Source organism: Toxotes jaculatrix, chromosome 20 (assembly GCF_017976425.1).
Source record: "Toxotes jaculatrix isolate fToxJac2 chromosome 20, fToxJac2.pri, whole genome shotgun sequence".
Taxonomy (NCBI): Eukaryota; Metazoa; Chordata; class Actinopteri; family Toxotidae; genus Toxotes; species Toxotes jaculatrix.
Window position 1 is genome coordinate 297837 of NC_054413.1, and position 21198 is coordinate 319034.

Sequence of the window (21198 nt, forward strand, 5' to 3'; positions counted from 1 at the left end):
CTCAGGGTGGTCCATGTGGTCATTCAGGAAGTTCAGTGGGTCACAGAGGAGGTTGTAGGGTGGAAGTTCTAGTGGTTATTCAATAAGTTCAGGGGTCACCTCAGAGGTTCACGAGATCTGCAAGGTGATTCCTGTGAGATTCTGTCGTGGAGAATGTTCTAGAGGTCCTTAAAGCTGTTCTCAGTCACTGAGGCTGTAGGAGTTCTCTAGGTTGTTTTATGGTCCTCTGGGAGGCTCGTGTGGTCTGTAGGGTAGTTCCTGTGGTTTTAGAGATGCTTGAGTCTGTGTAGGAATTATTTCACAACTTCATTACATCTCGTCAAAAGGCTGTGCGCTAATTATAAGTAATGAAATGATAAAATAATGATTTGTTATTTATTTGGTCTCTGTCTGGGGCACGTGCAGCAGCAGTCCTGATCCTCACAGTTCCAGTCCGGGACTTCAGGTCTGATGACAGAGACCGCTTCACCAGAGCAGCCCCCTAACAGATCCCTCCGCGGGGTCAGACACACTTTTTACACAACACAAACAAATGAAACGAGTGTGACGCAGACACGGACAAAGCTACACGCTTTGAACCCTCACTCCGGCTGAACGTCGCCTTTATCTGTGCGTGAAACATAAACTCTGCCCGGTAAACGGTTCTGCCCCGGTGCGGTAGTAAATGTTTTCAGGGACCTACTTCTCCTGCTGGCGCTGACAGGCGGTGCTTCGGTCGCTCCCAAACATGGCCTCCATGACGGAGCGACCGCTTCAACTTTAATTTTCGCCAATTTTCAGCTGAAAACCGTATTTTCATCCTTTCACGGTCAACGGGAATGTTTCACCGGACAATCTTATCATGCCAGACTTGTGAAACAGATGTTATCTTTCGGAGAAGTTCGCTGTTGGATTTAAACAGATCGGTTTAAGTTGGCTGGAAAGCTGGAGAGGAAAAAGAGAATTGCATCAAATCAGTAAGGACGCTTTTTCTGTCTTCTCTCGACACCTGTGCAGGTTTGCTCCTCAGTTTTTTGTCAGACTCCTGCGTTAACTTGACGCCAGGCATTAAGATTTAAAGTGTGTGCTGGGGGATGAATAAGCGCGCCGTGGAGCCGGGATGCGCTCGTTTCTGTTGCGCGCTAACAGCTAGCCTGCTAGCTAATGCTAATGCTAACAGAGAGGTGATCAGTCAACTGGGCGGTCCGAGGAAGCTAACAGCTAACTACTGTGTTTCTGAAGCTCAGCTTCATTCAAACAACGGGCACAGTTTGTTTATTATAAGTACAGTGCGAGCGTTAAATGGTTCGGTTAAACAGGTGAAGGTTAATGTTTAGAGTGAGCTCCTAATAGGTGATTTAATCCGCGTGGAAACAGCTGCACCTGAGCACTTTATCGTATTATAATCGTAGCTATGGTCCAGTTCAGTTAGTTATGATAATGAAACTCCTGCTTTTACACCTGTTTATCTGTGTAACGTCCCGATCCACAGCGGTCAGCACACGCGTGTTTTATTGTTATCATCTATCGATCTGATCGTTTATTTGTAAAACGTCAGTGCAGCGAAAGCTTCCTGCTGTAATTCCCCAAAACCGAAGAGTGCTCAGTTTGTGATCAGCGGTGACAGAAAAGCATCAGATCTCCACATTAGAAAAGTTTAATCCTGCAGATACAGACACAGAGCTGCTGAGCACAGCCGATGTTACCAGGTGTATAAAGGTGTGCTCATTAGATCCCATCAGCTCGATGTGAAATTGAGTGTAACACAACCACAGTGTGGCAGACACACTAACCACTGGTGATGAGTGAAAGGTCAGTAGGTCTTGATTAAAGGGTTCAGAGGTATAAAGCTGCAAATTAGGCAGGCGGTCAGTTGATTGACAGAGAATTAACTGTCAGTTATTTTAATAGTTGTCTCTGTTTTTATGGACCAGTGTCAAACATGTGCTGGATCCAGCCTCTGATGTGTGAGGACTCGAGGCTTTTCTTTGTCTTGAACGTCATCTCTTTGGGTTTTGGACTCGTGGTCGGACAAAACAGGACGTTCGAAGATTTTGCCTTTCTGCATAATTTTTGGACATTTTTCAGACCATGTGGCTGATCGATTAATTGGCCAAATAATCTGCAGATCAATTTCTAATGATGAGAAATGTGAGTTGCAGCTCAGAGTTTTCATTAGTGACTGATCTGTAATTCTTTTCTCCAAAGATCTCAGAGTGATGAACTACTTCAACTCTGGCCTGCAGAATGAAATCACAGTGTGGGTGTGATAATAATAATAATAATAATAATAATAATAATAATAATAATTGTTATAGCAGACTTTTGTCATCAGACTGACGGTGTGCAGTAAAAACAAAGATCTGTAAATAAAATACAAAAGAAAGAAAGTAAAATAAGCGCTATCTAGACAGCAGAGGTCAAAGGTCACTGATGTTTTCTGTTTATTCATTGGCTGAGAGAGGGAGTGTGCTGTGATTGGCTGAATGATCTGCATGTCATAATGATTGACATGTTGTCAGTGGGGTTACTGGGCCACACTGCTGTCCTCTCCTGTCTGCCCTCTTATCAACACGGCAGCTACTGACGTGGACTTTCAGGTCTTCATGTCACTGTAGGGACACAGCTGAAGACATAGCTGAAGACACAGCTGAAGACCAATCGGACGAAACCCACAGATTTCACTTACAACACGTTGCCCCTGAAGTTAGTTTAACCTCAGACCTGATGGACTGGTGTTTTAATGTCAGTGGGTTTATTCTTACCACCTCCACTAACCAGCTTCCTGGGGCAGACCCTGCAGGTGGTGAAGGTGCGTGTGAGCTGATGGCAGCTGAGTATCACCTCTTCCTGTCAGTCTTGGGGTGTGTGCAGGTCTTTAACGTCTTAGCAGATATTCAAAGTTAAAATTTCATTTGGAGAAGTGTTAGCTTTTGCCTGTTGGCAGCTGTGAGCAGTGATGTGGATTCTGAAATGTTTCAGTGTCTGCTGCTTACCTGGGTCCAGGTTGTGTTATTAAATTAATTATTATTGTTAAATCCTGCAGGACAGTCCTCAAACCGTGATATAAAAATAAATAATTACTGTCCATATTGTCCCCGCTGGATTTACATCTCACTCTGACCTGACAAACGTGGCATTAAAAAGGTCTTACCCCCTTCCTGCTCTGTTGTTTTCCCAGAATGCCATCTGAGGCCCAGTCTCAGGAGCCTCGAGACAGAGGGCCGCCACCTCCCGTCACTCGGGCCGGACGCAGCGCTCAGCTGGCCAAAGCCGCCGCTACGAGCCCCACCCCCGAGAGACGGCCTCGTGGGCGACCTCGGAAAGATGGGAGCAGCGGCCGCTCTGCGGCCCCCGCACCTCCTCCTCCTCCACCTCCTACTCCACCACCTCCCAAATCAAGGAAGAAGTAAGTGTGACTGTGATGAGTTTGAGTGTTGAATGTGTGTGAACTGACCACAGAGTCCTCCCCATGGTCTCTGGAAACCTGACGTGTCCTTCATGTGTATAATCAGTGTTAAATGCCACTGTGTGTAAAGCTGTACAGTGCAGTTGATTGTGTACTGATTATATTCACTGTGCAGTCAGAGAACTGAAGGTATGTCCAGGTAACCTCTGTTCTGCAGAATATGGTAGAAAATGATGTGTTATGTTGACACACACATACAGGTGTTTTAGTGGGTGTGGCCTAATGTTCGTTACTGTGACTCAGTGTGAAAGTTCAGGAGTCTCAGTTCCTGCCTGAGCTTCCTGCTCTCCTCCTGCCTCAGCGGCTCAGTCAGTCGCTGGGCCGGTTCGTGTGGAGGTGTCTCAGGATTGTGTTGTTTCTGACACACGGTTGTCATTCATCAGACTGGTCACATGACGAGTTTGTCTGATGAGAGTCTGCGTCTTTACCTTACACCTGACATTACACCTGTCAGTCACTGTTTCAGTACGTTTGGTCAGACACGGTTGTTGGAGAATCAGACGTCGACGGCCCTGCCCGTCTCTGCACGAGCCCACTGGGTTCTGACCGGTGAGGAGGGTTCAGGGTTCCCCTCCCAGCTGTCACTGCTGCCAGCAACATGGAGCTACTGATCACAGGGTTTGATAGCATTTAATCAGCTGCTGAGGAGGGCTGTGGTTTGAAGAAACGTGGGGTCACCTGGTCTGATCCACCGGCGCTCTCATTAACAGCTTCATCTGTAGTTTTATAACGCAGACCTGTGGATCGGTGTGAGGTGTGGATCGGTGTGAGGTGTGGATCGGTGTGAGGTGTGGATCGGTGTGGCGTGTGGATCGGTGTGGCGTGTGGATCGGTGTGACGAGTGGATCGGTGTGGCGTGTGGATCGGTGTGACGTGTGGATCGGTGTGGATCGGTGTGAGGTGTGGATCGGTGTGAGGTTTGGATCGGTGTGATGTGTGGATCGGTGTGGATCGGTGTGACGTGTGGTTCGGTGTGGATCGGTGTGGATCGGTGTGACGTGTGGATCGGTGTGGATCGGTGTGACGTGTGGATCGGTGTGGATCGGTGTGACGTGTGGTTCGGTGTGACGTGTGGTTCGGTGTGGATCGGTGTGACGTGTGGATCGATGTGGCGTGTGGTTCGGTGTGGATCGGTGTGACGTGTGGATCGATGTGGCGTGTGGATCGGTGTGAGGTGTGGATCGGTGTGATGTGTGGTTCGGTGTGGATCGGTGTGACGTGTGGATCGGTGTGACGTGTGGATCGGTGTGAGGCGTGGATCGGTGTGGATCGGTGTGGATCGGTGTGGATCGGTGTGGATCGGTGTGGATCGGTGTGGATCGGTGTGACGTGTGGATCGGTGTGAGGCGTGGATCGGTGTGGATCGGTGTGGATCGGTGTGACGTGTGGATCGGTGTGAGGCGTGGATCGGTGTGGATCGGTGTGGCGTGTGGATCGGTGTGAGGTGTGGATCGGTGTGACGTGTGGATCGATGTGGCGTGTGGATCGGTGTGGATCGGCGTGGATCGGCGTGGATCGGCGTGGCGTGTGGATCGGTGTGAGGTGTGGATCGGTGTGACGTGTGGATCGGTGTGGATCGGTGTGGATCGGCGTGGCGTGTGGATCGGTGTGGATCGGTGTGAGGTGTGGATCGGTGTGGATCGGTGTGGATCGGTGTGGATCGGCGTGGCGTGTGGATCGGCGTGGCGTGTGGATTGGTGTGAGGTGTGGATCGGTGTGACGTGTGGTTCGGTGTGGATCGGTGTGGATCGGCGTGGCGTGTGGATCGGCGTGGCGTGTGACGGGAGCCTCAGCTGAATCTGCAGCTCCCTTCAGCTTCACCGAGCCTTCGTTTATCTGTGCGAGCACATCTCTGCTGTCAGAGCTCAGTGTCAGTGCTGTCTGCATCTCACTTCATTCATTCACCACAGATGTTAGACCGATACGTTCATACGTCCACTCATTAGGCCGTATTCACTGTCAGCACTCAGCCAATGAGTGAATAATGTGAAGACTCACTCAGTCACTGAGCTGCAGGAGGGGTGTGTGTGTGTGTGTGTGTGTGTGTGTGTGTGTGTGTGTGTGTTTTGTGGTGAGTGAATTGTGATGGAGAGGAAGTGGTTAAGTTGCATTCTGGGTAATAAGCAGCAAGGAGGAGGAGTCCAACGGGAGGTGTGTTTGTGTACTGGACTAAGTCTGCTCCTGGTTTTACCTCCCGCTACACGCACACACACGCACACACACACGCACACACACGCACACACACACACACGCACACACACACACACACACTGCTGGATGTACCTTTAAACACACACACTCCCTCAGAGACTCCCTCTCTGGTGGTGTTCAGGTTGTGATGTCATGTTTACCTGAACACCTGATGACACCTGATGATGTCAGCAGGTCAACGATGATTTTCCTGATCAGTTAATCTGTTGAGCACGTTCTCCTTTGATCAATGAATCATTCAGTCCAAACAACAGTAAGTAACGCTCGTGGTAACGAGACAAAATAAGACCTTATTGATCCTGGAGGACAGAAATAAATACACTGAAGTATTTACAGTGAAAAGAAGGAAAGAAATAAAAGGTAAACAACAAACATGCAGCTCAGCACCGTCTCAGTGACACAGAGACTGTGCTGCAGTGGTTCTTACACTGCAGCACTTTAAATTTGAAGTATTATAAAGTGGAACATAAACTGTAAAAACGTAAACTGAGCTGCACCCGGGGCAGCAGGGTGTTGCCTTTGCCCCGTCACCTCACAGTAGGAAGCATCTGGGTCCAAACCTGCCGGTCGGCTCGGTTCCCTCTGTGCGGAGCTCGTGAGTTCCCCCTGAACCCGGGTAGGTTTCCTCCCACAGTCCAAACACGTGCCGGCCCGGTGGACTGGTGAGTCAGAGGGGACTTTCACTCCTGTGGAGTCTGGACCCAGGGGACCGGGGGGCCCGGGGGACCGGGGGGACCGGTGACCTGTTGTTGTCTGTTAGTTCTGGTTCGTGTTCACGCTTGTGAGCACGACGCACAGACTGAAAGGTAACTCACTGATCCTCAGGTCCCACGTGGGGCAGTGGGCTTCTGTTGACTGACCTCAGGTCAGTTTGCACTTTAATGCCTCAGGTGTCACACAGAGGGTGGTGTGACCCCACCGTGTGTTACTCTAAGCTGTGATCACTGTGTCACACATGTTTTAATGAACGCCGTGATGTGTGAGTCTGATCACACTGAGGAGCTGACCAGGTGTGTTTCGTGTGTGTGCCTGTGCAGGGGGCGGAGTCGAGGCCGAGCCCAGGTAGAGGATGAAGAGAGCATGGACGCCATGGAGAAGAGACCCCATCACAAGACAGGTGCGTGTGATGACGGAGAGTGTGTAGAAATCAAACACACCTTTGTTTAAACGTCTGACAGTGTGAGGCTGTTTATTTACACTACTCTGATCTGTGTGGGTCAGCACAGTTCAGTGTGTGTGTGTGTGTGTGTGTGTGTGTGTGTCTCATGTCCTTCAAAGTTTTGTTTAAATTAGTTGAAGTTTTGATATATAAATATTTCTGTTGGTGGATTTTGTGTTTTCTGTCCACAGAAGTGAAGGAGGAGACAGAGAAGACAACAGGACGCCGTCGATCCACGTCCAGGAGGAAGTCTAACACAAACCCTGACCCCGACCCTGAACCCAGCCAGGACAGGCTCAGTTTGGGACCTAAGCTGCACCCTGACCCCACAGTCCTCAAATCCAGCCCAGAACCTGCTCCCAGAGTGAAGGATGAGGACAGAACCAGCCCCGCTCCTGCTGCTGTGCTGCTCCCGGCCTCCAGTCCTGGGGAAGAACCTCGATTCAGTCCCCTTCCCCCTTCCGCGTCCCCTTTGCTGGACCGCTGCTCAGTTCACAGCCCTGCCTCCAGCCCCAGACCAGCTCCTGATCCTGTGGAGGAGGCCCAGCCCAGCCCAGGCCACAGCCCTGCCCCTATGGAGGTGGATTGCAGCGCTGGTACGGTTCCCATGGAGACAGAAGGGGGTGGGACAAGTCCTGGGGCCAGTCCCATGGAGCAGAGTCCCACTCTGAGTCCCTGTTCCAGTCCTCCGGTCTCCCCCTGCCCCCGACTAGAGGATGAGGACTCATTGTCCCCTCTGTTCCAGCGGTCTATGTCAGAGGACGACTCCGGGGCCTCACCTACCCCCAGCCTGGGACACACCCAAAAACGGTGAGTGTGTGAGTGTGTGTGAGTGTGTGAGTGTGTGTGAGTGTGTGTGAGTGTGTGAGTGTGTGTGAGTGTGTAAGTGTGTGTGAGTGTGTGTGTGTGTGTACTTGTACATATATCTTTGTGAGGACCAGTTTTAGGGAAGACCTTATGGAGTGAGGACATTTTGGTAAAGTGAGGAAATCTTGGTCGGCCTCAGGACTGGTTTTAGGGTTAGAATTGGGTTTTGGTTTGTGTGTGTGTGTGTGTGTGTGTGTGTGTGTGTGTGTGTGTGTGTGTGTGTGTGTGTGTGTGAATAAATCAGGCACCAGAACATCCCATCCTGACCCCCCCTCCCCTCCCCCCGTTGTCTCCCACCCTGCAGTTTTAAGCAGTGTGCCTTCTGTTACTGTGGCGATGAGCCTCCTCTGGGCCAGGGACGGCTGGTGGTGTTCGGCCCGACGCCTGGATACATCCCCCTCCACGTCCTCAACCGCCGCGCCTCCTCTGACCGAGATAACGACTGCCACGACCACTGCTACCGCGGCAACCAGGCCCCGCCCTTGTGAGTGACCTCACCTCCTTTGTCATGAGAAGAACTGCTGCGTTCAGATTGTTTTACTGCATCATTATCAGTTATTCAAGTCAGTTAACTTAAGTGTCTGTCTGTGTGTCTGTGTCTGTGTGTGTGTGTCCGTGCTCGTGCGTCCAGGTGCAGCAGTCCAGAGCAGTGTGGTGAGTACTGTTCATACCTGACAGGTGGGAAATTTGGGAATCTGCAGGTGTGATTTGATTCATGATGTGATCAAAATCAGTTCCTGATTTAATAAAGTTGTGTTTGAACACGAGAGTGAATTCAGAAATCAGTGAAGGTTTGGGTTTTGATTGATTTTCCTCTTCCTGCTGATCGACTCGTTCTGATCATGTTCATATGTCATCAGTGTTACTTATCGATCACAGCTTTAAGCAGAGGAGGTGTTTGGATGTTGACCTGTGCTCTGATGTTTCAGAGGACGAGTCTTCCTCAGAGTTTGTGGAGCAGCTCGGACCCATCGGCCTTCCACATGACATCAACGTCCAATCACTGTTCGACCCCACAGGTACAGGAAACTGCCCTCTTCTTCTCCTTACCTCCTCCTTTACCTGCTTGTGTCACTGTTGGACTGTGAACCTTGCTGTGTTTGCACAGGTCAGTGCTGTGCTCACCTGCAGTGTGCAGCCTGGTCAGAGGGGGTGTGTCGAGGTGAGGGCCAATCACTGCTCTACGTGGACAAAGCCATCGACTCAGGAAGCACACAGGTCAGTTTCTACTAAATCTGATCAGCAACTACACATTCAGGAGGAATACAGCTGTAAACAGCCGTATGAAGCCCCGCCTCCTGTCTCACCTGTCCAGGTGTGTGCATTCTGCCGTCGACTCGGGGCGTCGCTGCGTTGCTGGGAGGAGGGCTGTGGGCGGAGCTACCACTTCCCCTGTGCTGCTGCTGCTGGAGCTCATCAGGACTGGAACCAGAGACGCACACTGTGTACAAGACACACACAGACAGGTACACACACACACACACACACGATCATACACAGATTTCCACCTTTTATTGTGTTTTCTGTTTACATGGGGGTTAGCCCTAACCCTGCTCGTTTGTGTCAGACGTGAAAAGAAGTCACTGTGTTTTTATAGTGCAGTGCCTGACACTTCCATGTTAATGTGGTTCCCAGTTCACCCAGTGAGCTCACGTCCACACAGCAGGACTCCAGGGAAACCTCAGCTCAAAGTTTCACTAACTTTGGGTGAAAACTTCTCTCTCAGTCTTTTCACAGTGCGTGCTGTGTTCGAGTGGTGGTGATGTCAGCAGACTGTTGATGTGTTGTTGCTGTGGTAACTGTTACCATGGCAGCTGCCTGGACCCCCCTCTGGCCCCATCCCCCCTCTGCCGGGCCGGCTGGCAGTGTCTTCAGTGTCGAGTGTGTCAGAGCTGCAGGTAACACACGTTTCACCGTCACTGATCAACAGGTTCCCTGTTTGTTTGGTAACAGTTTTACTGAAAGCTCATCTCTGAAGTGTTAGACTGAGTGACTGAGACCGTGCACAGGCAGAGATGGGCAGCCAGCTGTCACTTCTGTTCACACCTGGCGTTAACGTGGTCTCAGGTGATCCCATCACAAGTAGACAGGTCTAAGTTCAGATGTGAAAGCACCCAAGGCTCATTGAGATCCGATTCCAATGAGGCTTCATTTACTCTCCAACAGGAAGTACATAAAGTCATTCACACACAAACTGCTGCTGCTCATTGTTAAAAACAACACGTGACTTTGTAAAGGAAGTGATGTCGGTGTTTATTTGCATATAGAGCGGGAAAGTGAGATTGGATCACGTGGTCACTGGAGACGCAGGTTAATGTCAGGTGTGAACTGAGCCTGAGTTAACTAGTCAGACTCAGCTTGACTGTCTGACGAGCACTCACCTCTCACCCTGTGCCCCCCGTTAGGTTGCGAGGGGACGATGGTGCATTGCTGGTGTGTGACCGCTGTGATAAAGCTTACCACACACACTGCCTCACACCACCTCTGGATCACACACCGAGCAACGGCTGGAGCTGCAAGGTGAGATGAACACACACACATAATTACACACAGAAGCACACACTGCTGTAGGGTGTCGGTGTTGACTTTCTGACAAATTCATTTTATATACGAGTGTGTGTTATAAATCCTTTCTCTCCTCCAGAACTGCAGAATCTGCCGCCGCTGTGGTGTGAGATCATCAGGCCGGTGGGCCAATCACCCGTTTCTGTGCGCGTCATGTGACCCGGCCCTGCCCTGCCCTCTTTGTGGCCATGCCCCAGACCTCTACACAGCACAGGAGTATCTCACTTGCACCTGCTGCTATAGGTATACACACACTTAGCCCCTAACCACGATCAATCAAACACTAACACCAAGTCTTCAGCCTCAAGAAGAGTTTTAAAGCTGTGTGTGACGGCTAAAATGTCCTCACAGCAAAAGTTAGTAGGTCCTGTAGCACCTGGGCTTTCACTGCGAGTCAGGGACAGTTACAGTCACTGGCAGTAGCTTAGAGGACCAGTCCAGTTTATTACAACCTGGTCTCATTGTCAGTTTTGTCTCTAATTTCAATAAGTAATCATTTCAGAATAGTCACCGTGGTAATATGAGATGGTTCATGATATTTTGCAACAAGCAGCATCCTTGAAAAGTCAGGCAGGTCAAAAAGTGGTAGACAGGTAGTTAACGAAGTACCGGGTCACAGAAGAATCTCAGATGCAACAGACTTTGGCAGATTCACTTGCTGACAGACCAAAAGACCAAAAGATGTGTAGTTTAGATTAATTGGTGACTTTTAATTGTCCAAAGGTCTGAATGTGAGTGTGAATGGCTGTCTGTCTCCATGTTAACCCTGGGGACAGAGGGTTATGACATTCAACAAAGGAACAAGATTAGGCTTCTGGGGTGTAGGTTGAACGCCCTCTGACACTGGTAAAAATTGAGCAAAAATACATCTTTAAAATTTTGTGTTTTGCTGCAGGTGTGTCCATACAGAGTGCATTGTCCAGGCTGGGCAGGGCAGGGCAGGGTCTGAAAGTTACATCTGCTCCACCTGCAGGACTCAGACGGAGGATCTAATTCCAAAAACTCCAATCCTACACAGTCCTACCCCGGCCCTGCCCACCAGTCCTCCACAGGCACAAGTCATTAACATTTCAGAGCCACCAGTTCACAGTCATGCTGAGGATCCACCCATCAGTCCTACAGTTCATAGCCCAGCCCATTTTGACTGCCCAGAACCACCACAGAGTCCTACCAAGACCACGTGTACACCATTGCAGCATAGTCTTACTCCAGCTCACCCTGACCCATCAGAGCTCCCACAGAGTCCTGTACCTACGGACCCTGACCTATTAGAGCTCCAACAGAGTCCTGTACCTACGGACCCTGACCCATCAGAGCTCCCACAGAGTCCTGCACCTACGGACCCTGACCCATCAAAGCTCCCACAGAGTCCTGTACCTACGGACCCTGACCCATCAGAGCTCCCACAGAGTCCTGCACCTACGGACCCTGACCCATCAGAGCTGCCACAGAGTCCTGCCCCTGTGGACCCTGACCCATCAAAGCTCCCACAGAGTCCTGCACCTACGGACCCTGACCTATTAGAGCTCCAACAGAGTCCTGTACCTACGGACCCTGACCCATCAGAGCTGCCACAGAGTCCTGCCCCTGCGGACCCTGACCTATTAGAGCTCCAACAGAGTCCTGTACCTACTCACCATGACCCATCAGAGCTCCAACAGAGTCCTGCACCTACTCACCCTGACCCATCAGAGCTCCAACAGAGTCCTGTACCTACTCACCCTGACCCATTAGAGCTCCAACAGAGTCCTGTACCTTCTCACCCGGATCTCTCAGAGCTCCAACAGAGTCCTGTACCTTCTCACCCGGATCTCTCAGAGCTCCAACAGAGTCCTGCACCTACTCACCCTGACCCATCAGAGCTCCAACAGAGTCCTGCACCTTCTCACCCGGATCTCTCAGAGCTCCAACAGAGTCCTGTACCTACTCACCCTGACCCATCAGAGCTCCAACAGAGTCCTGTACCTTCTCACCCGGATCTCTCAGAGCTCCAACAGAGTCCTGTACCTACTCACCCTGACCCATCAGAGCTCCAACAGAGTCCTGTACCTTCTCACCCGGATCTCTCAGAGCTCCAACAGAGTCCTGTACCTACTCACCCTGACCCATCAGAGCTCCAACAGAGTCCTGCACCTACGGACTCTCAACCATCAGAGCTCCAACAAATTCATCTATCGTTTCATTCTAATCCAACAGAGCACCAAGAAAGTTCACCACTCTTTCACTCTGGTGTACCACAGCTTGAATCAAGGCCTATGCCATCTCATCCTGTTACTGCAGAACTCCAACAAAGTCCTTCCCTGTCTAACCCTAAACCTACAGAGCTCCAACAAAGTCCTTCCCTGTCTCACCCTGAATCAACAGAGCTCCAACAAAGTCCCCCGCCATTCCACCTTGGTCCAGCAGAACTCCAGGAAAGCCAAACCCCATCTCCCATTAGTCTAACGGAGTTTCAACAAACTCCTACACAGGCTCACTGTGGTCCAACAGAACTCCAAAAAACAGCTATTCCATCCCCTCCTGGTCCTGCTGAGCTGCAACAAAGCCCTACCCATAGGACTCCAACACAGACCCAGCATAGTCCTCACGGGCCCAGTTGTACCTCTTCTAGTCCTACCCAGAATTCCACAGAGGAGCAGCTTATAACCACAGGGTGTCAGCAAAGTTCAACACATGGAAGTCCGGTGTCTTGTGGCCTTGCACATTCTCACAGCCCTCTGCCAAACAGTAGTCCTCCCCACATTAAGCCAGGACTTACAGAGCCCTGGCACAGTCCTCCACCTCACAGTCCTGCACAGGACAGCACTACACAGACGCAGCCTGATAGATCATGTAGTCCTGCAGTTATAGTCATTTCACATCCTCAGCACAGTCACTCACAAAGCCTGCACAGTCCTGCACCACACAGCCCTGCACAAGTTGGCACATCACCTCCACAGAGTCCCACACAGGATGCTCAATCTACACTGGACCAGGACAGCCCTGGATCAAGCAGCCCTGTTTGCCTGCAGAATAGGGTTGCACAGGACATTTCTACACTGGACCAGGACCCCTCATCAGTCTACTGTAGGTCTACCCAGACACCAAAAACACACGCCTCATTGAGTCCTATTTCAGCTGCATGTAGCCCATCACCGTCCCCCCTCAGACCCACACAGTGTAGTCAGCCACAGCCTGCTATTCAAGTACAGGCCCACTTTACACAGCCCGGGAAGCCTTTGCAGCTGAGCCTCCTTCCTCCTCCACATAATGCGCAGTCAAAAGTCACTGAGGAATGCACCCAGACCAGTACCACAGAGCTGAAGTCCTTGGAGCATAGCCTTATTCAGCCAACTCCGAACATCAGTAGCCAACCACTGGAAATTAGCCCTGTCCCTCTAAGCCCCACCTCTGAACTGTCCACCGTGCCCCCCGATATCCTTTGCACAGATGGCCAACTCCCAAACCAGCTTGGTCCCATTCAGAGTATCATGCTTAGCCCTGACCATTCTAGCCCCAGCAACGTCCCAGCTATCATCGCACCAGAAAGCCTTTTTAACATTCGCACTTCAACGAAACACAGTAGCCCAATTGTTTCACCTTGTGCTGATGAAACGGAGAGAGTTCCTCTTCCAGCTAGCCACATTCATCAGAGTCCTTGTCGGGACAAACCCTCACGCTGCATGGAAGGTAAAGTTAGCCCCGTACATATTCAAGCTAGCTCAGCTACTGCCAGCCCTACACATGCCAGTGAAATGCCTACTAGCCCTGCCAGCTCTTTTCAGGCCTGTGATAGCTCCATGCCAATGGAGACTAGACCTGCCCACATCAGCCCTTTAGCTGCTGAGACTAGTCCCTCAGCAGTACTGGCTAGACCCGTCCACCCTCTCTCATGTCAGGATGAGGAGATGCAGGTAGCCGTTGACCACTCAACTCTTTGTATTCAGTCAGAAGCTGATGCCAGTCATCCTAACACCACTCCTGGCAGTCCAGTTCATGCTAGTGCTACTTATGCTGGCCCAGTTCACTCAGAAGCTAACAGTGGCTGCAGTCTGATGGGCACCGTGAATGCCCAAAAGAGAATTAGTCCCCCTGTTTCTGGTTTTGCTGAACTTGCACCAACTCAGACGAGCCAAAGTCCCACACATCCTGGTCAGTCAAGTCCCTCACATATCCAAACTACCTGCAGTCCTTCACAGACTACTCCAGCTAGTTTTAGTCCCCCACACTGTAGGCCAACTGGTACTAGCCCCACTAGTAACTTTATTAGCCACAGTCTGAGCAAGATTACCTCAGACCACAGTGGCCACACCGATCCCCACTCTGCTAGCTTAACTGATGTTAGCGCCATCCACAGTCCACCAAGGTCTAGTCCTGCTGGTCAAACTAGTCCTGGTGCCCACTCAGGCCGTCTCCAAAGAGGGAGTCCCTCATTAACCAACTTGATGTACAGCAGCCCTGCCCATGGTCCTGTCATTTGTGTTAGTCCACCTCACAGTCCAGCTCAGGCAAGTGAAACCTATTGTAGCCCCAAAGGTAGTCCGCATTATAGTCCAGCTCCCAACACTGGAACCAGTTCTGGCCTTAATGTGGCACAGCTGAACCCCTCTTTGGGTAGTTCAGGTCTTGATGTGGATACCGTGGCTGGTTCTGGAACCCAGAGCTCTGTTCTTCCCAGTGCAGATCAGTGTGATCCTGGTCTAGTTAAACCTTCAGACAGAATCATGCCATCAAGCCCAGAACCGGCCGCTTCCCTACCTGATAACTCACCTGCTGCGAGCCCCAACCAGGGTGGTGTTAGCCAGGTTAGCCAGCCCCCAGTTAGCCCTCACCATGATAGGTCTGCTGTTGAAAGCCAACAACGCACTGCCTCTGTAAGCCCCTTTTATCAGAGACCACCCCTCCATGTTGATGCTACTTCCACTCGGACTAGTCTGGGCCCTCCACTCCATTCTAGCCCTACTCAGGATAACACTGCGATGCCTAGCACTAGCCGAACTAGTGACACACCTGCTAGTCCCCCACCCCCAGCCCCCCCCTCCTCTCATGCTTCACAAGCTCAAGCTAGCTCTATGCGCAGTAGCCCAGGTGCAATACCTGCTTGTGGTCCTATGGATTCAGGTTATACACAGACTACCCCAAGTCCTGGTCCTGTCAGCCCTGTGTGGCCAGGTGTTGGTCCCAGTCCTGGTCCTGATAGCAGTGTGAGGTGTGAAGCTAGCTCTGGTCCCAGTCCTGTTTGCCCTGTTCCTGCCACCCCTTTGCAGTCTGAAAGCAGCCCTAGTCCTGGTCCTGCTAGCCCTGTGCAGCCTGATGCTGGTCCTGGTCCAGAAAACCTCTTTGTTTCCAGCCATCAGGAAGACACAGAAACGGAGAGGGAGTCTGTAGCCACTTTGGGTGAGTATCAGGGACATTTACCGTTTAAAAACACAGCGTGTCTCATGTGTAGCATCAACATTGAAAACTGTGGTTTTAATAGTTCAGACTTCATAATGTCCCACCCTCCCCAGGCACCATTGTGGTTGGGGAGCAGGAAGAGGTGATCGAAGAGAGGAAGGCTGAAGGGGAGGAGATGGACAGTGAAACTCTGGGGGTGGATAAGGTGGAGCAGTCTCATCAGACAACAAAGGAGAGTCCAGAAGACGACCCTGTCGGGAGGACAAAGGCAGAGGGAGGACACGATCAGGAGGAGAATCCTGCTTCAGGTAGGTAGCGGGTACACTGTCGACTCTAGCCTGCAGAGGTACCGTTGAGATCGTACATTTACTGTGATGTTTACAGGAAGTTGTGTTAGAGTCAGTGTCAGTGTTTGACTGTCCAGGTTCTTCACTCTGATCTCTGTCTGTAGGAGTCCAGTCTGCGTTGGTGCTGTATGAAGACCATCGGTCTCCTTCTCACACTGCTGCTGCCCCCCCCTTCCTGCCACAGCTGATTCCTCTCTCCCCCCAACCTTCCACACCACACTCTGCCTTACCCCTCCGACAGCCCTCCTGCTCCCGTCCTACCTTCCCCGTCCCTTCACCACAATCTCCGCCTCCTCCTTCTCCTCCTAGAGCTGGCTCTCTGGAAGTCTCCCCCTCCTCCTCCCCTCACAGGACTGCCTTACCCCCCTCCTGCTCCCCTCACCTGGAGGATTGCCTCCAGGAAGCGGAGCCAACCAGTAGAAGAGGAATTGAGACTGAGACAGGATCAGAGGTGGGGCTAGAGGATGAAACACTTTCCAGCCAATCACAGAGCCAGTTTGAACCTGTTGCTGCGGCAATAGAAGCCACCAAAGATAAGCACCAATCACACGCTGAGCCTTCAGAGAGGAAGGAGGAGGAGGGGCCTCCTGAAATGTTGGAGCCAGCATCAGATGGGGCAGAAGCTCCTGAGGTGGTTACGAACCAACAGCCAATGCAGGAGAGGAAGGATGCAAAGGAGGAGGAGGAGGAGGTGGAGGGAGCAACAGGTAGGATGGATGAAGGTGAGATGGAGGAGGCAGGGGAGGGCTCCAAGCAGGAGGATCAGTCAGATGTGGAGGAGGAAGAGCTGGTGAGCCCTGTGCTGGACCTGGACCCCTCTTTTGACCAGGAGGTGATGGAGCTGATGAGCACCTCATCTCTTCCGAACTCCCTCCTCCACCTCTCCTCCCCCACTTTGCCTGACCTCTCCCGACGGGGGAAAGGTCTGACTCTCAGGCCTCCTCCTTGCTCCTCCAGGCCGTCAGACGACCTCTCCATCCGTCTGAGGCAGTCTCCCTTCTCCACCGAGGCCTCCCCTGAGACCTCCCCCACCAGAGCTCCTGTCACCCCACCTCCACTCTCCCCACCCTCACCTCCTCTCAGGTCCTCTTTCCCTGCCAGAGAGTCTCCGCCTCTCAAGGTAAATCTAAAAATTCAGGAAACGGTGACCGTATTTACTCTTCCTAGTGATGTTTCCTCCTCGTTTCCTCCTCCTAACGTTTCCGCTCGTGTCCTCCTGTTAGTGTCTCACCTCTCCTTACGTATATTTTGCTCCCAGGCACCTCCCACCACTGTGCTCCCCTTCACTCCTAAAATTGGGATGGGGAAACCGGCCATCTCCAAGAGGAAGTTCTCCCCTGGCAGAGCCAGAGTGAAACAGGTATGTGACCTTTGAGCTCTGCAGGTGTTTGTTCTCTGTCACTCTCCTGGTTCTATGCCCAGTTTATTGGCTGAAGTGGTTTGTGTCACCTGACCTTTGACCTGACCGTCAGCCAGCAAAATCACCTCCAGTCATTTTGTTCATTTTATATGAAAACAGGATGAGCTGTGGGTGATTAGTTCAGAATCCTTGCCTTTGGTCTCTAATGGAACTGTTGGCATGTTTGATGTAGCAGATGTACATAATGCAGTGGTTGAACTTTGTGTCAGTCAGCTGTTTCAGCACCAGCTGAGCTTTAACTGAACTGTCAGAAGCCGCTCACTTCAGAGCCAAACCGTTTGTTTTTATTCTTTCTATAACTTTGGATGATGTTTTATTTAGATTTCCCCCTCAGACAGAAAGAGCAGTCAACTTCTCCACCCTCTTCTGCCTCTGGTTGAGTTGAGTGGTGGTGGGTTCTTCCTGTGACAGTAAAGCAGTAGCTGACGGCTGCTGTGTCCCCACCCCCACCCCGTCTGTCAGGGGCTGATGCTGCTTCCTCAGTCAGCTCAGGGAGGCAGGCAGTTCAATCAGCCAGCCACACACAACATGTTGCTCCTCATCCTCACCTGTTGTTCAGTAACAGTGCATCCAGCCTCTGTGTTCTCTCAGCATGTGTGGTTCAGACACACACACACACACACACACACACACACACACACACAAACACACAAACACACACACACTGCTGTAGCATGATGTCCTGTGAAGAACATGGAGATCACTGCATGAAACTGTTTTTCTGTTTTTTTCAATGGTTGTGTGTTCAGATGCATGTCCCAGTGTGACTGTCCGTGTCCCAGTACGACTGTCCGTGTCCCAGTGTGACTGTCCGTGTCCCAGTACGACTGTCCGTGTCCCAGTACGACTGATGCATGTCCCAGTGTGACTGTCCGTGTCCCAGTGTGACTGTCTGTGTCCCAGTGTGACTGTCCGTGTCCCAGTTTGACTGTCTGTGTCCCAGTATGACTGACAAGTTGCATGTTGTTGTCATGGTAACAGCGTCTCATCATGACTCTGTTAGTTTTGCCTGATTTTTTTTTTCTGTTTCAGTTTGACTTTTTTTGTGGCTGTTGCATTTATGTTACTGCATTTTGTCCCCTTCCTCCTCTCCCTCTTTCTCTTCCTCCTCTCCCTCTTCCTCTTCCTCCTCTCCCTCTCCCTCTTCCTCCTCTCCCTCTTCCTCCTCCTCTTTCTTCCCCCTAATGCTCCTCTATCTCTTCCTCCCTCTGTCCTCCTTTTCTTTGGCCTCCTTCTCCTTCACTTCATCCACCTTCCTCCTCCTCCCTCCTTAACTCAGGGTTCGTGGTGGAGTAATCGGAGGGCGGTGAGCCCCCCCTCGTCCTCCCAGGATTCCACAGGGGAGGGAGGGTGGGACAGCCCTAAGCCCCGTCCACCGGACTCCCCCCTCTGGAGCATGAGAGTGGTAAAGAATCGCACCCTAACTCTGATTGTTCTCTCTGTAACTAACCACCAGCTTACTAACTGTGTGTTTACTCACACCCACCCGTCTGGGACCTAACAGAGTGAATAACAGGTGCACCCTTTCTTCCAGTCTGCCCGTGTGTGTGCTGGAACTAACAGCAGCTTACTGTGTGTCTATAAACGTCCGCCCCTGTGGGGTGTAAAGGACATCGGTGTTTACGTTTAGGTCCTCAGTCAGATACAGGTGAGATGGGTGGCGTCGTGAAACCACCTGGACGCCACAGACCAGGTTTTAGATGCACAGCTGGTGAGTGTGTCTCAGGGGACGTCACATTCAACCACAAATATCACGTGAAGTCCTAAAACTTCTAAAACTTGTGTCCAGGTCAGGGAGGAGACCCTGCTGATGTCATTGCATCATCAGTGTTTCCATGGTAACAGATGTGTGATGTAGTTCCTGTCATTAAAGCAATGATGTCATGGTTTAATGTTACTCCTCCTGTTTCCTTCTACTCTTTTTGTTTTGCTCCTGATCCCCCTCCTCTCTGTACCCTCTCTTCCTCCTTTATTTCCTCTTCCTCGTCTTCATCCCCCCACCTCCTCAGGGTCGTGGTTCAGGGTTTCCGGGCAGGAGGAGGTCCAGAGGAGGAGGTGTCGGAGGAGGAAGAGGAGGGACCAGAGGAAGGAGCAGACTGAAGACTCAGGACAGTCTGACTGTGTCACCTGGAGTAAGAACACACAGTTTTGTTGGTTCCGGTGTGACAGTACTGTAAGTCCAGCATTGCACAGCTGATCAATAGTTGATAGAAGGTTATTGATTACTGTTTTCTGTGTGTCAGTGTGGGTACGTGGAGCAGTTCCAGCCCAAAGAGGAGGAGGAGAACTCGATGCACAACACGGTGGTGATGTTCTCCACCTCCGACCACTTCACCCTCAGACAGGTAGACTCACCTGGACTCACCTGGACTTACCAGGGCTCAGTGTCACTCATGTTTCAGTACTGCTGCTGACATATGATACCAGAGTTTACCAACACTGTGTGTGTGTGTGTGTGTGTGTGTGCAGGACATGTGTGTGGTGTGTGGTAGTTTTGGTCAGGGTGCTGAAGGTAGACTGTTGGCGTGTTCTCAGTGTGGACAGTGTTACCATCCCTACTGTGTCAACGTCAAGGTGAGTACACGCACGCACACGCACACGCACACACACACACACACACACACACACACACAGACTCTGAGTTTACCTGTTCATCACTGACTGATGGTTTAAAACGTGAATTGTCTGCAGGACTCTCCTCCTGTTCCTGGTCACTCCTCTCACAGGCTCAGTGCTTTTCTCATAACTGGAATAACTGTGTACAGATTACGCGGGTGGTCCTGACCAAAGGGTGGCGCTGTCTGGAGTGTACGGTGTGTGAGGCGTGTGGCGAGGCCAGTGACCCCGGGCGACTGTTGCTGTGTGACGACTGTGACATCAGCTATCACACCTACTGTCTGGACCCGCCCCTCCATACAGTACCTAAAGGAGCCTGGAAGTGCAAATGGTGTGTCTGCCTGTCCATCACCTGTCCATCACCTGACTGTCGCCTGTGAAACATGTGACTTTCTGTGTGTGTGTGTGTGTTTTTTTTCTCTCTGACACGGTGTGTGTTGTCCTCAGGTGTGTGTGGTGTGTCCAGTGTGGCTCCGCCTCCCCCGGTCTGCACTGTGATTGGCAGAGTAACTACAGTCGCTGTGGACCGTGTGCCAGTCTGAGCCACTGTCCTCTCTGTCAGAGACAGTACACACAGGACGACCTCATACTGCAGTGTCAGCAGTGTGACAGGTAACACACACACACACACACACACACACACACACTGATACACACAGCTTCAGCAGTTTTTTGTGATATTTTTAATTTTCACGTACGTTTCGTACTAATTGAAGCTGAGAATAAAAACAGGAGGATGGAAACACGTCAGCCCACCAGGTCCAGTAAAATAAAGAGTGTGTGTGTGCGTGTGTGTGTGTCTGTGTGTGTAGGTGGGTCCATGCAGTGTGTCAGGGTCTGGCCTCTGAGGATGAGGTGGAGGTTGCTGCTGATGAAGGCTTCGACTGTTCGCTGTGCAGAGCTCACAGCCGCGGCTCGTACGGTAAAAACACACACAGTCCACAGAACCAGCTGCTGATGCGTTCAGTTATCAGTAGAAACGCTGAGCAGCGGTGACATCAGCTGTGCCGCCACGCAGTTTGATGGTGAGCTTTGGACCTGACCTGATGTACGTGTGCGTTTGTTTCAGGGAGGTCGGACAGTTTTGATTCTCCCTACATGGCTCAGATCATCTCCAGGATCCGAGAACCAGGTCAGTGTCTCTGCACTCGGACATGCGCTGCGTCTGCCCCGTCACTGCCCCGTCACT

The 21198-nt window shown here is 51.4% G+C and overlaps 1 protein-coding gene across 5 annotated transcripts in view; it reads left to right on the forward strand.

Annotated features, from left to right (window-relative positions):
* Nucleotides 1-696: 696 nt before the first annotated feature.
* The window catches only part of kmt2ca (lysine (K)-specific methyltransferase 2Ca), a 52273-nt gene continuing 31771 nt past the window's right edge, over nt 697-21198 (forward strand). For 4 of the 5 annotated variants that reach the window (XM_041065338.1, XM_041065340.1, XM_041065339.1 and 1 more), the window contains exons 1-24: nt 697-956; nt 3161-3388; nt 6697-6776; nt 7010-7628; nt 7990-8169; nt 8317-8339; nt 8615-8704; nt 8794-8903; nt 9001-9151; nt 9412-9583; nt 10091-10205; nt 10330-10493; nt 11146-15626; nt 15740-15934; nt 16078-17093; nt 17232-17333; nt 18673-18798; nt 19403-19525; nt 19637-19738; nt 19863-19967; nt 20159-20340; nt 20457-20621; nt 20822-20931; nt 21079-21141. In XM_041065338.1, coding sequence (XP_040921272.1) covers nt 3162-3388; nt 6697-6776; nt 7010-7628; nt 7990-8169; nt 8317-8339; nt 8615-8704; nt 8794-8903; nt 9001-9151; nt 9412-9583; nt 10091-10205; nt 10330-10493; nt 11146-15626; nt 15740-15934; nt 16078-17093; nt 17232-17333; nt 18673-18798; nt 19403-19525; nt 19637-19738; nt 19863-19967; nt 20159-20340; nt 20457-20621; nt 20822-20931; nt 21079-21141 — 8701 coding nt within the window. In that variant the 5' untranslated portion in view covers nt 697-956; nt 3161. The remainder of the gene's footprint in view (nt 957-3160; nt 3389-6696; nt 6777-7009; nt 7629-7989; nt 8170-8316; nt 8340-8614; nt 8705-8793; nt 8904-9000; nt 9152-9411; nt 9584-10090; nt 10206-10329; nt 10494-11145; nt 15627-15739; nt 15935-16077; nt 17094-17231; nt 17334-18672; nt 18799-19402; nt 19526-19636; nt 19739-19862; nt 19968-20158; nt 20341-20456; nt 20622-20821; nt 20932-21078; nt 21142-21198) is intronic. The other variant, XM_041065341.1, reaches the window with a different exon arrangement.